This window comes from Neofelis nebulosa, chromosome 9 (assembly GCF_028018385.1).
Source record: "Neofelis nebulosa isolate mNeoNeb1 chromosome 9, mNeoNeb1.pri, whole genome shotgun sequence".
In the NCBI taxonomy this organism is placed as follows: Eukaryota; Metazoa; Chordata; class Mammalia; order Carnivora; family Felidae; genus Neofelis; species Neofelis nebulosa.
Genome location: NC_080790.1, coordinates 114,752,180 through 114,766,315, shown reverse-complemented (window position 1 = coordinate 114,766,315; position 14,136 = coordinate 114,752,180). Strand labels below are relative to the sequence as shown.

The 14,136-nt window shown below is 58.0% G+C and overlaps 1 protein-coding gene across 1 annotated transcript; it reads right to left on the bottom strand.

Moving 5' to 3' along the window:
* Window positions 1–203: 203 nt before the first annotated feature.
* On the bottom strand, window positions 204–13,654 carry MYLK2 (myosin light chain kinase 2). Its single transcript, XM_058685212.1, has 13 exons — window positions 13,550–13,654; window positions 13,354–13,453; window positions 12,355–12,883; window positions 11,131–11,432; window positions 9,474–9,579; window positions 8,781–8,874; window positions 6,428–6,537; window positions 6,202–6,343; window positions 3,621–3,691; window positions 3,353–3,481; window positions 2,408–2,560; window positions 2,099–2,231; window positions 204–1,174 (listed from the first exon to the last, which is right to left on the bottom strand). Exons 2-13 carry the CDS (start codon window positions 13,403–13,405, stop codon window positions 1,094–1,096), a joined length of 1,902 nt encoding a protein of 633 aa, XP_058541195.1. The 5' UTR covers window positions 13,406–13,453; window positions 13,550–13,654; the 3' UTR covers window positions 204–1,093.
* Between the last annotated feature and the right edge of the window lie 482 nt (window positions 13,655–14,136).

Here is a 14,136-nt window from a genome sequence, read left to right as displayed (position 1 = left end):
AAATGAGCAAACCGAGGCACAAAGTAGGGAAGCCCCTGGCCCCGATCGCAGGCTGGGCAGTGTGGCTCCCAGGGCTGCGCCGGTAACCACCCCGCCATGCACTCAAGTGCCACTAGAGTGCCCGGCACGTGGCAGCGTTCGGTGGACAGCAGTCCTCTCTGACCTCACCCGAGTGCGGGCACACACACACACAGGGAAGGGAGCCACATCCAACCTGTACATTTATTTACAAGGCACAAGCTGAGAGCAGGTTGGGGACTGCCCAATGGCTTTCCCCCTCCTCCTGGGCCTGCTGACCCCATCATCTGAAGCCGTGGATGACCCTTGGGATGAGGGTCCAGAGTGGCTGGGTTGGGCCAGCCTGGCCCTCAGGCACGCTTGGGGGTGGTCTCCCTGTCCCCCAGGCCTCTCCCCTCACCCTCCGCCAGGCCTGGGCTGGGCGTCCTTCTCTCACACGGAGTTCCTGTGTGTTGGTGGTCGTAAGGAAGGTGGGCGGGGGCCGGGCCGGGCCGGGCCGGGCCAGATGGTGTGTACTAGGCCTTATCTGTTGGGAGCGGGGAGGCGGGCGGGGGCATGGAGGTCCTCTTTCACAAAGCCTGCTCTGTTCCCCTGGCAGCTGGGCCTCAGGAATTGGCCTCGCTGCTTTCCTGCCCCACCAAGGGCCTCCCATCCACAACCGCAGAAGCCCCACGTGCTGGGACCCCCAGCCTTCCCGTTCCAGCTAGGAGCAAGCCCCGGCCAGGGATGTCCCAGGTGAGGCCAAGCAGGGGTCACCGGGGTAGCAATTCCAAGAGGGGGAGCCAAGGAGGGGACAACAGGGCCTGTGGCATCTGGGCTGTGACAGACGGGCCGGGGAGGGCCCTGTCTGGGGAGGCGTTAGCAGGATCGATTCAGGCCACATCTGAGGCGGCTCACGTCGGGGAAGCAGTCGCTGCGCGGGGTCGTGGGGAGCCCCGAGCCTCCCAGCCTGGCGCAGCCTTGTCCTAGCCAGCCCACCCTGGGGATCTGGCCCGTCTTCTCTGGCCTTCTGGGCTGTGTGGCCTCAGCCCCGGCCACTGTGCAGCTGCGTCCAGGCCTCAGGCGCTCCCGGGGCTCAGACCCCCAGAGCCATGAGTGCCCCCGAGCTGCTGATCTTCTTGAAGCGGTTTGCTGCACTGACGGCAATGAAGTTTTTCTGAGGGATGAGGGAGAAATGTCCCAGTCAGCCTCGGGGCAAAGGAGAAGCTGTGGTCCAGCAGAGCGTCCCCTAAGTAGGTCTCCTTCATTCCCCAAAGGCCAGGTGGAGGGAGGGTGCAGTACCCAGAGTGGCCACAGGAGGTGCCATGATACCTTCCATCTTCCAGGACACCGTCCTTCATTCAACAGGTATGGCAACCAAACCTGGGTACCTCTCTGCTCTAGATGCTTCGGTGGCTCCTATTTCGCTCCAAGTAAAACACAAGCCCCTTGCTATGGCCAAGTCCCTCCGCCCCCTGCCTCCCATCCCTCTCTGATTTCATCTCCCTAACCCCTTGCCTACTCCCCTCCAGCCTTACTGCCCACCCCACCTGTTCCTCACACTTGCCAACCCCGCTTCTGCCTCAGGGCCTTTGCACCGGCTATTCCCTCTTCCTGGAACATACTTCTCCCCAGTACCAGCATGGCTTACTCCTCGCTGCTTTCAGGTGTTTTGTTCACATGCTCTCTCACAGTGGGCCTTTCCTGACCACCCTATTAAGAAATGCAACCTCTCCCCTGGCACTCCTGAGCATCCTCATTCTTTTCTAGAGCCCTTCCTTAACCTCTTTTAATATCCACCCCCCCCCCCAACCTACCCAAAGTAAGTCCATAAAAATTAAAATCCTTGTCTCTTTTGTCCACTGGCGTGTTCCCCATGCCTAGAAGTGATAGACACTTCTAGGGGGTGGGTGGAGGGTCACTACTCCAGGAGAGGAACCAGCCCGGGACAGAGAGAGAGAAAAGCCAACCCTGTTTTCCAGACAGGGCTAGGCCTGGTCAATAGAAACTGCCAAGGCAGGGCTGGTGGGGCCTGGGATCTGGTGCCAGGAGCTCTTCCCGCCTGCAGCCCCTCCCTCCTCCCCACCGTGTCCAGTGGTACCTTCCAGCGCCTCTTCATGAGGTATTTCTTAAGCAAGATCTGGGACTTGAGGCGGCGGTTACAGCGCTTGGCTTTCTCTGCCAGGTTGTTGAGCCAGGGGTGGGCGAGGCACTGGGCAGCGCTCATCCGGGCCCTGTGGGAGGGGGCAGTGCGGTGAGGTTGGGCGGAATGCCTGCGAAACACCAGAGCCCAGCCGCTGCCCGGCCCTCTTCCTGCCCTGCAGTGCACGCACACACACACATACACACACACAGGCACACACGCACTGGGCTTGCACGCACGGGGTTTGTGTCCTGGGGTGAGCCTCACCTCTGGTCCTTGACAATGAGGTTGGAGACAAAGTCTTTGGCCTCATCGGACACGGCCTCAAAGGTCTCCTCGTCAAAGTACCAGTTGGCAGAGAGAACGTTGTTTAGGGTCTCTGTGTCATCGTCTCCCAGGAAGGGGGAGAGGCCACTCAGCCTGGAGAGAGGGGATGTCAGGGGGCAGGGAGATGAAATTGGGGACCCTGAGTCACCTTTGGGGGCTCTGGGGATGGAAGCAGATCCTAGAAGGCAGCACCACGAGCTGAGAAGACTCCCAGCTTCTTTTTTTTTTTAATTTTTTTTTAATCTTTATTTATTTTTGAGAGAGAAACAGCATGTGAGCAGGGGAGGAGCAGAGAGAGAGGGAGACACAGAATCCAAAGCAGGCTCCAGGCTCTGAGCGGTCAGCCCAGAGCCCGACGCGGGGCTCGAACTCACCGACTGTGAGATCATGACCCGAGCCGAAGTCGGACACTCAACCGACTGAGCCACCCAGGGGCCCCGACCCCCAGCTTCTTGAGTGGGACAGAGCTGGGTTTGACTGGCTGGGTGACCTTGGGCAAGTCACTTCCCCTCTCTGAGCCTCACTCTTCTCATCTGTAAAATGGGCATAATCATCCCAGCTTCCCAGGTTACAATGGAGAAGAGGAATGATGAGTGCATAAAAGATGTCTGCTGCCCCTCTGCCCCCACCCTGAGTCATAAAGGTCTGCTGTCCAGAGCCTTAGGCTAGGACACTGTGCCTTTAGGGGCCTTCATTTCTCCATCTACAAAATGGGTACAAAGTTCCCTTCTCTTGGTTCTCCCTAGCACTCCCAACCCCAGCAACCCCCTTCCTGAGAGAGTAGAGAGATGGGACCCACCCCACCAGGACCCCGAGGCCAATTTTGGCCCCAGCTGCCCACCCACATGCCCAGTCCCACAGACACCACATTCTCTCAGGACTCACAGCATATAGGTGATGACCCCCATACTCCACATGTCTGTCTTATCGGAGATTTGGTCATAATTCACCACCTCAGGTGACAGAAACTCTGGGGTCCCAAAATTCACCTTCAGCTTCTCGTTGGGATTATACCTTGGGGGTGAGAGCAAGAGCTCAGAGTGCAGACCCCGGCCTTCGTGCCGGCACCCTCCGCTCCTCCCCTGCCCCCTGCCCACCTCAGAGGCTTGCCCTGCCCTTCCCCTCTCCCCCCGCGCCCCCACTGAAGTGGTACCTCCGTGCCAGGCCAAAGTCAATGATCTTCACCAAATGGCCCGTGGTGTTGACACACAGGATGTTCTCTGGCTGAGGAGAAGGGGGTGGCCCGGATTAACCTCTGACCTGGCTCACCCTTCGTCCCCACCCAGGTCCACCCATGTCTCGGGCTCTCTGGAGCAGAGGCCCAAGCTGTCGGTGTGGGCCGCCGATCAGTGACCCCCCGGGGCCTGCCTGTTCCAGGCACAGATGAGGACCCCGCAGCCCAGAGAGGGACTTTCCCAGGGCACGGACTGTCCCCTCCCTGCCTCCCTGTTCCCCCCACCAATGTCTAACTAAGGCACCGGGTAGGTGCTCAGCCAAGGCTCCTGGGAATCCTGTGACTCCAGCACAGGTGAGTGTGTGAGTAAAGTTCCTGTGAGGCCGGTCCCTCCCCGCTCTGGGCCTCCATTTTCTCCTCCTGTAACCCGAGGACGCAGGGCTAATCTGAGATTGCAAGGCAGAAACATTTTTGGTAGTTAACAATGGTTCAAAGGCAGGAGACTTCACACAAAAACCCTGCTTTCCAGATCTTCTGCACCTCCCGAAACAACAGAAGCCCTCGCCTCATGGCCACACACCGCTCGGGGTGAGTTGTCAGTGATCCCCGACGGGTGCTAGTCCCCTAGTTCCCCCGGGGCCTTCATGGCCCTGGCCTGGCCCCTGTTACACATCTGGGCTCTGTGGGCGTTTGACTAGAGCACCCTGACAGCATGCTTTCTGAAGGCGCTTTCTGAACCGAGGCATCCGCTCAGAGCAGGACTAATGACACCCGCTCACCTGGTGTTCGAACAAAACAGAGAAAGAAAAGAAAGGTCCCAGGGTGCGATCTTTTGGGGGAAGTGACACAGACTCAGACCTCCTCCTGGTCTGAGAGTTCCCGAGGAGCCCTGGGAAGGGCCGTCGGGCCATGGGTCACCCAGCTTACTTGACCACGAAACCCCTCTTTGAGGAGAAACTTACTGCTCTCCTGAAAAAAACACATTTCAGGATAGAGAGGCTTCAGAATGAGCTTCTTCCCAGGGCACTTCATTTTAACTGGGGACCCTGCTCTACCCCAGAGGCAGTGGCTTTCACGGGGGGGAACGGGAGGCCTCCAATGCCACGTGCAGGCACCAGCTCTGGCCAGAAACTCAGGAGTCACCCTGCTCTTTCCTCTCCCTGCCCTCTGCCCCCTCCCCCATCCAAACCCTCAGCAAATCAGACTGGCTCTAGCTTCAGAATGTAGCCACCGTCTGGCCACCTTCCATCCCTGCCACTGGTCCCGGCCGCCACCCTCTGGGCCCTTGGTCATTACAACCACCCCTCAGATTCCCTGCCGCCACATTGGCCCATTGGAACCCATCTCCTGACTCTCCTGGCTTCACTTGTCAGGGCAGATGCTCACAGCACACCCACCCCGCGGGCTGTCGGAAGGCGCATACGCCCCAAACAGCTCTGACCTCAAGTGAGCCCGCGGTACAGGTGCTGGCCAGCCCCGGGCCTGCTCTGGCCTTTGCATGCACCTCCAAGTTCACCTCGTACGTCTCCCCGTTACTCTCATGTACTTTTCACAACGCTTTTCCGGTTTCAGATGATCTATTTGAGGAAGGTCCGTTTCCCCCACTAACCTGTAGGCTCCCGGGGGAAAGGGGCGTGTCCTTCGCCATCCCTATGGTAACGCCCGTGCCCAGCACCGTGCACAGCAGCACAGAAGCAGCCTAGCACGGCACAGGTACTCGATACATATTTGTTGAGTGAATGAGCGAAAGGACTATCCACGAGGCCAGCGGGTGCTAATCCACCGCAGTGGTCATGCTCCATATTCTCCACCAGCCCTGCCGATTATCCTGCAAACGTGACACCCAGCAATCACGCTGCCCCTGCTTACTCTGCACCACGGCCGGCATCGCCGAGCTCCAGCTGACCACAGCTGGCGTGATCCATAAACCCGATTCGCTCTGTCCCTGACCCCCTACCTGCAAGTTACTGAGCAGGGTCAGAGGAGGGATGTGAATATCCTCTCACTGAACGTTTTTGTTAGTGCCTATCACGTGTGTGTTGCCGCACTGATGCTATACGTAATTGATTTGTTTTTCTGACTCCCCTTCTGGAACATAAGTTCCCAGAGGGCAGGCGTTTTTATCTGCTTTGTTCACTCCTGATCTCCACCACCTAGAACACCACCTGGCAGAGAGTAGGCCCTCCACAAATACTTGTGGGATGAATCAATAAACGCAGCGCCTACAAGGGGCCAGCACTGAGGTGGACGCGTTAGCAACACTTAGCAAGTTCATTGCGTGAGACGGTGCGCTTGGGGCTCCCAGGACTGTAAGAGATGTGTACTTAGCACTAGACTAGACACCCTGAGAGCTAGGACCAAGTCTCTTTCACTCTGTCTTGTAGCCCTGGCTCCTGGTACTTAGTGAAGACTCAATAAACCCTTCGGGATCTATAGATACAAGGATGGAGGGAGGAAGAGAAGGACCGACGGGAGGGGCGGAGGGATAGCTGGTTGCCACCAGGTTTCAGGTGGTCGGATGCTGCTCCTGACCCCTCCCAGGAGGCCCCAGCTCCAGTACCTTGAGGTCCAGGTGCAGAACCCGCATCTTGTGCATGAAGAGGATCCCATCACAGATCTGCCTGACAAACACCATGGTGTCCACCTCAGTCAGCTGATAGTCCTCATCCACAATCCTCTCGAAGAGCTCGCCGCCCTCGATGCTGTGTGCACAGACCCCTCTACAAGCTTGCCTCCGGGCCGGCTGGCCCCCCCACCCGGTCCCCTGCCCCACTGCCAGCACTCACTACTCCATGAACAGGACGATCTCGTGCGAGGTCTCAATGGCCGCGTAGAGCTGGATCAGGTTGCGGTGATTCAGCTGGTTCATAACCTCGATCTCAAGCATCACCATTTCCTGGGGACCAGGGAAGCCAGGGGCCCCACCTGAGTGTCACCACTCCCTGTCCTCCACCCTCCACCCCTCTGCCCTTGGCCGGACCTGTTGGGCCTGGTCCGGACCACTGCCCGGCCTCCTCCCTGCTGGCCTCCCTGCCTCCTGTCTCTCCCCACTCCCGAGACTGTGTCCTTACCCCTGGTCATTCCTGCTGGGACACCATTCCTTTGCCAGATCTTCCCCTTCTCCTCCCGCCTGAACACGGGGGTGCCCGAGGGCCAGTCCTCCGCTCACCACTCTCCCCGGGCATCCTCCTCAAGCCCCAGTACCTGCCGTTCTATCCAAATGTAATTGATCCCCAAATATGTACTTCCACCTCTGACTGCACCCTTGAACTCCAGGCACCAACAGCTCCAAATGCCTAACTGCCATTCCCCTTGGATGTCCAAGTGACACGCGGAGTCTCTCAGGTCCAAATGAAACCCTCGATGTGGCCCCCTCCCCACAACTGAGCTGTCCTCAGCTTGCCTGTTAGCAACAGGGCATGACCCCTGGCCCAGGTGCGCAGGACAGAAAGTTAGAGGCTATCTCAGATTTCCCCACGTTCTTACTCCCTCACACCCGCCATCAGGAAACCCTCTTGGATTACAAACCCAGTCAGTGCCTTCTCACCTACTCCATCACTGCCTTCCTAGTCGAGGCTGCTAAACTGTCACTTTCAGAGAGGCTGAAAGCCACCTGTCACACCGGTAGCTGATATCAGCCATGGTAGGAATATTTACACCAGGGAAATTGCCAGATGCCACAAATCAAGCCTCTCCCCCTGCCCGCCCCCTTGCCCCCCAGCATCGCGTCACTGCCCAAATTTTTCCCATTTTCCTTGTGATTCTACTCCTTCATTCGTCTCTCACCGTGCTCGTCACTTCCCCAGAGAGGCCTTGACCTCACCACCCTATCTTTATGGCCCCCTTGGCCCCCCACTCCCTGTACCCTGCCTCGCTTTACTTTTCCTGCTAGCGCTTCTCAGTGCCTGACACCATGCTTTGTGCTTGTTTTTACTTGTCTGCTCCTCCTCTCTAGCTTGTCAGCCCATGAGGACAGGGACCCACGGACTTCACCACCGTGTCCCCGGCACCTGGCACAGCGAATGGCGCAGAAAAAGTACTCAGGAAGAAAGCAGTCAAGAGCTGACTCCAATTAATGTCCACAGCACATGTGTCTTGAGCGTCTAGGCCGAGCCAGGTCCATAACAGAGGCCTGGAGACCCGGCAGTCTAGTAGGGGAGTTGGAGAAAGGCAGAGTCACGTAGAAACTACACGCCTTCCCAGCGTGCATAGAGCCGTGACAGAGGGGCCAGGGCTGCAGGCCTCTGGAGCTCCTTCTCATGCTCTTCCCAGGCTCCAGGCCTCTGCAGGTGCTGGGTCTCTGCCTCGAATGCCCATCAGCTCACTTCTCGGCTCCCCTGCCTCAACCCAAGGGTCCCCAGCAGGTCTCTGCCGTTTCTGGCCTTCAGGCCTTTCCCCTCACGGTTCCCCTCTGGTTGAAACTCTCTCCCCTGCCCCGCCACCGGAATCAGCTTCTGCTTCAAGCCTTTGTTCTAGGGAGACCCGCCAGCTGAATCAGGAGCCTTCTCCACAGCCCCTTCCTGACCCCCCGCCCTAGCTTTCCTGAGTTCCAGTCCTCACCACAACAGGTTGCTAGACGGTCATCACCTCCTCACACACCTGATTCCCTCCCTCACTTCACGTGAGCCTCTGCCCACATTCATTCATTCATTCATTCATCCACTCATTCACTCATTCCTTAAATAAACACTGCCCTTGGCCTCCTCTGAACCGGGCCCCCGGCTGGGTGTGGAGGCACAGCTCTAGACGGGGCCTGATTACCTCGCCATTCCCTGAAGGCAGAAACCACATTCACTTCCCTTGGGGACCCCCAGGGCCCAGCACAGGGCCTGGCCCAGAGCCCACACTCATGAGTGTTTGCTGAATTGAACCAAACAGAAGGCCTGAATGTCCTGTGCCTAGAAGGGGAAGTCGCAAGGATAAGTTCACTAACTGAGGCGTCTTGTTTATGGGTAGGGGCTTCAGGCCCTGTGGCAGGGTTGTCTGCCTGTCCATCTGTCTATCTGAGTGACCCCTTCAGCAACATCAAGGTCCACACAGCAAACCCCTGGTGCAGACATACGGGTAGAGGGAGGTGAGAGGTACCCACTCCCCACTCCAAGGACCCCTTCACACTCCCATGCAGCCAGCCCCTACTACCTTGTCTTTGGGCGTCTGTTTCTTGATGACCTTGGCTGCCAGCTTGAGGCCTGTGGCTTTCTCCGTGCAGGTACAGACTGCTCCAAACTTGCCGCTGAAGAGAGAAGAGGTTGGGAGTGAAGGGGTTCCCGGGGACACAGGGCTGAGGTAGGGGGCTTGTGTTCCGTTCCCGTCTGGATCCCCCTCTGTGACGGTACGCTTGTCCCAGCCAGCCTGGCTCCATTCGGAAGCTATGAGCTCCACTGCAGGGACAGGAGCTGAGCCACAAAAACCACGGGCACAGGACAGGTCGGCTCATCCAGAGGATGGCCCCTGGCGTGACAGCTCACAGGCTTGTGGTAAGCACGGGCCCTGGGGCCCTGGGCAAGTCACCTGCGGGTTTTTTTATGAAGCACCTTGCGGGGATCAGGGTGGTGCCTAAAACTGAAACAGCCAGGAAAATACCATTAATCTCCTATGGGCAACACTGAATGGCCGATGGTGTATCTGTGTGAGAGACGGGGGCGTGAGTGCATATCAACCCATGTGACAGCTTGCATACGATGGGGGTTATTAACCACGTAGAAGTAATTGTGTCCACAGAGATCATGTCCAATCGGGGTGTGTGGGGGCCTTGTACATGAAAGACGTGAGGCCCTGGGTGCTCGATGTGCTCCTGCCTGTGGGCCAGGGGCTCCGGGTCCCAGCTCTCACCCGCCCAGCGCCTCCTTGGAGTTCAGGCTGAATTGACTGTGGATGTTCCCAGGCCTCAGCTCCACGATGCGGTGGGGAAAGGGGGCTGGGGGTGGCGGACAGTCATCTGGGGAGGCAGAACAGAGCCATCAGTCGGTGGCAGGAGCTGCTGAGGATGTACCCCGGCACCACCCCCTCCTGCCTGGCCTGGGCCCCATCCAGCAAAGTTCACCAAGTGATGATACCTGGGGGACAGCTGGCTCCAGGATAGGGGCTAGGGGGCCCAGTTTCCAGTTTCAGCTCTGCCACCAACACACAAAATGGCCTTGGGACTCTGTCAGAGGGGGCTCAGCTTCTCCTGGCACAACAATGGGGACAGCTGATTGGATTTCTTGGGCCCTCCCACATTATAAGGTAGGAAGTCTCCTTCCCAAGCTATCTGCATTTCCATTAAAGAAAAAAAAAAAAAAAGGGCGGGGTGGGGTGGGGACGATAATGGCGGAGCTCCAGATCAGCGTTACTGTGTCTGAATGATGGGGTAGGTGATTGGACCTGCCTACCATCCCCTCTAATAACACCACAAGCTGCCCCGAGCTGGGCACCGCCCAAGGGCAGGGCGAGGGCGGGAGGAGACAGGGAAGGCGGTGTTTGGTAGGGAGAGGCTGCCACCTAGCGGTGACGACGGGGAACAGCGGGCCCTGGCGGCCCACAGGCTGAGTCATCGGGAATGGAAACCTCTTTATAAATAGCAAGAGGCAGCAGGGAAGCCGGGCTGGTGATACATTTGACGGCCCTTGGAGGTTGTTCAGGTCCCGTCACCCCGAGGATGTGATTTCTGGAGGGGGCGGGGCAGAGGCTCTGCCGCTCCTTGGGGGAGGAGGCAGTGCTCCTGGCCGCTGCCCAGCCGCCAGGCCCTCCCACCCTGTCTGGGTGGCACCGTGCCGCTGACCAGGCGGGCTGACTGGGCTTCCATGGCACCTCAGCCTGGAGGAGGGGGGTGTCAGGACACTCTGGGCTCTCCTGACCCCATCTCACCCCACCCCCACCCCTGCTGCACCCCTGCCCAGGCCTTTTCCCTACTCAGCTGATCCCCAAGCCCGCTCATGCTCTATGTCTCCTCCTTAATAAACCACTAACCCCCCAGCTCCTTGTCTGACCATCAGTTAAGGCCACTCTACAGTCCTGCCCCATCTCACGTGCCCAGCTTCCTTGGTCACTGCTCCCATACACATACACCTGTGCTCCTCAGTTCATGAACCCTCTATGGCTCTCATGACCCTCCCTACCCCCTCCAGGATGCAGTTGAACTACCAAAGCTTGGCCTTTGAGCTCTTCTACAGACTGACTTTAAATTCCACTGTCCAGAGAGTTGGTGCTGCTCCAAAACCTGCCTAATTCCCTCCCCCCTCCCCGCAACCCCATTGTAGACAAAGTAGAAGAGAGTGCAAAAAGTGAGTTGTGGAGTGGGGCTGTTTGGACAGGTACAGATCCTGTCCTGGCTGTGGATTTGGGGCACTCGCTACGTTTCCCCTTCCCCAAGCCTCGGTTTCTCCATCCGAAGGGACCAGGAACTTGTACTTCTTAGAGTTATACGACACTCAGCGCTCCAAACTGGGAGACATGGGGACATCTGGGGAGCCCCTCTCCCTCCCCAGCCCCCAACCTGCCCCTGGCCTACCCAAAATCTGGAAGCAGTCCTCTTCCTTGGCTGTGGGACCAAGGGCCTGCCCCACCTCCGATTTCTCCGAGGGAACAGCCTGGAACTCGATCCCCCTGGAGGTGTCCCCTTGCACCTTAGCCTGGCCATCCTGGCCTGGAGCCTTCTCTCCTGCTTCCTTCTGGCTGCCTGCCGGGATGTCCTTCCCTCCTTCTGCCACCGTGGCTGGCCCGGGATCCGCGGGGCCGGGGGTCACAGGCACCCCTTCAAAGATGAGCTCTGATGCCTCATTTGGGGGTTTCTCAGCTGGCAGCTTCTCGGGCCTAGAACATGACGATGCAGAGACGATGCCTTTAGCAGTCAGAGCTGTGCTTTGGCCTCCGGGAGGTCTCGATGCTTCCAGAGCCTCTCCTGCAATCTGGAGCTAACACAACCCCCCACCGCTCCCTCAAATGCATGGGGTGATGCATCCAAATTCACTTTGAATGAAGTCAAGGGACATTAATAATACCATAAATGTCTGTGGTCACTATCTTGACTATCAATGCACTAATAGATCATTAATATCTACTAACAGGATTGTTGTTTTGGTTAATTGTTATGTGGCTAACAATTAGGGACAGCGTGTGGCTCTTGATTCACGAAGACAGTGGTAATTCAATAGATCATGTATCAATGATATCACGGTATTAACTGATATTAATATATAATTCTGACTGATATGGTGTTACTACTGTGGTTTATAATACATCTCTAATATCATTCATGTGGTTAGCATTCAGGTTAAGTCTAACAGATTGCCGAAGACTGGTGCTATATCATGCTTACGAAAGTATTAGTAATGATCTATCAATCTGATTATTAGTCATCTTTTCGCATTATAGTAAGAAGGTAAGTTATCTTCCCCCCACCCACCCACCCCCGCCCTGATATCTCAGTCCTGCCCTTGGCTAGAACCAAGTTCATGGAGGAAGGGGAACTCTGGACTCCAGATGCTTAGAGAAGAGGTCTTTGAGGACCTCTCTGTGTTGACATTCCTGGTGTCTACAAACGCTCACCACGTCCTGGTTTCTGCAGGGGCACAACGTAGTAGAGCCAGTGCCCAGGACAGATGCTAGACTGTCTCAGAACCGCCCAATCTAGCACTGAACATGGTGACAACAATGCCCAAAACAGAGGAGCTACGCATGACCTCTGGGGCCAGAGCCTCAGACCCGTCCCCACTGCTGGACAGGGGGCATTCACCTGGAGATGATGGCAGGACAGCTCGGGCTGTGCAGAAAGGCGGGGGAGCCCCTCCTGGCCCCTGCTTGGCCCTCGGCTGCCTTCTTGTGTACCTTGGGCTCTCCGGGGCCCTGGCTGCCTGAGGTCTCCTGCTTGGCCTTGGGCTTCTTGACACTGGCCTCCGCTGTCGCGGTCTGCTGGGGCAGGGCTGCTGCTTGCCCAGCGCTGCCCTCCGCGGGGCCCCCACCCAGGTCGCCTTCTCCCTCGGGGCCCTGGCTGCTCGTTGAGGGTTGGGCCGGGGACCCGTCCCCTTTCTCTAGGGCATCGGCTTTGGCGTCTTTCTTCAGGGTGGGTGGAACAGGTTCCTTCTTTGGGTCTGGGGGCCCAGGTTTTTTCTTTGCATCCGGGGGACTGGTTTCTTCCTTTGGGTTTGAGGGGCCAGGTTCTTTCTTCCCATCTGGCGGCCCAGGACCTTTCTTTGGATCTGGTGGACCAGGCTCTTTCTCCGTAGCCGGGGGTCCCTCACCTGCTGTACCTTTAGGTGCCTTGTCTGCAAAGGAAGTGAGACACCAGTCAGGATCCACCCACCACCCCCAGCCAGGCTGGCCAGAGACCAGCTCTGGGCCCAGGTCCCTACCTAGGCAGCAGTTTGCAAATGCTGGTCCCACTGAGCCTCTGGGGCCATCTGATGGGCTCTAGAGATGGGCTGCCGGGATCTGGGAGGCCCTTTTGGGAGACTTCTGGTCCTCTAATGCGCCTTGATGCCCCCACCGTCCCTTGCCCAGGATGTTTAGATGCCATGCATGGGGGCTTCCCATTTTCCCGTTCTTTCCAGGGAGGGCTTCATGCAGGCCCTCAACCCAGCCCAACGTCACCCAGAGATAGTTGTAATTTCTGGGTCTTTCATACGCCATACAAAAAGGCCTGGGGCACAGAACTCCCACTGAGGAACGGGCCCAGCCCTGGATTCAAATGCCCCTTCCCAGGCTCCTCCCTCTGTCTCCTGCCCCAGCTTGGCACCTGTCGATGGGCTCTGGATTCCCAGCTCGACTGCTCCGTTTGCTGTCGCCATGAGGTAGGGAGGCGTGTGCTTCTGCTTGTCTAACTCAAGTCTTTCTAGCTGCAGAAAGAAGAGTGAGGTGTGTCAGGCTGTCAGATTCCTCCTCTTGTCTGGCCGAGAGGAGCCAGGGCCAGCTGACTGAGGGGAGAAAGGTACCTGGAGCAGAGAGGGGCAACTTGAGGGCCGTCTGACTTGCAGCGGCTGCCCAGAAGCAGTCCTGGGGCAGTTGTAAGGGATTGGGCTGGGTGGGCAGAGGCGGAGGCAGGGGCGCGGGCAGGGGAGGCGGGGACGGAGGAGAGGATCTCTTACACCAGGGGCCATGCAGCTCGGACTGCCACCACCTGTCACTCTTGGCCCCCGTTCAGAGGACACGGCATTCTTCCCACAGACCGACTGGGGGGAGAGTAGTGTTGGGAGAAGCAGGAAGAGAAAAGGGAGGGGGGCATCTGGGGCCCTGAGGGAGCAGCCTTTTCCCAGGCCTTGTCTGGTGTCACCGGCTTGGACAGGATCAGGAAGGGGGCCTGGCACACCAGGGGGTCTTGGGCGGGGCTGGAGGACAAGGCTATGCTCAGGCCGGGCCCTGGCTCTGCCCACCTGCGTGCCACGTCTCCTGGGGTTTCCCAGAAGCTGGTTAGAGCCATGCAGGCCTGGGGCTATTCACCCTGACCTCCCTGCCCAGCTCTGCGCCCATGATCCCTGCCCCTGGCATCCAGACCTACTTGGGGCATCTTTGGGTAAGAAAT

Bases quoted from the DNA above. Each gene is read 5' to 3' on its own strand.
- MYLK2 (XM_058685212.1), bottom strand. From the start codon at position 13,405: ATGGCGACAGCAAACGGAGCAGTCGAGCTGGGAATCCAGAGCCCATCG. The intron at 11,433-12,354 runs GTGAATGCCCCC...GTCATGTTCTAG, and splicing joins TGTCCTGCCATCATCTCCAG to GCCCGAGAAGCTGCCAGCTG. The intron at 2,561-3,352 runs GTGAGTCCTGAG...CCCTCTCTCCAG, and splicing joins GGGGTCATCACCTATATGCT to GCTGAGTGGCCTCTCCCCCT.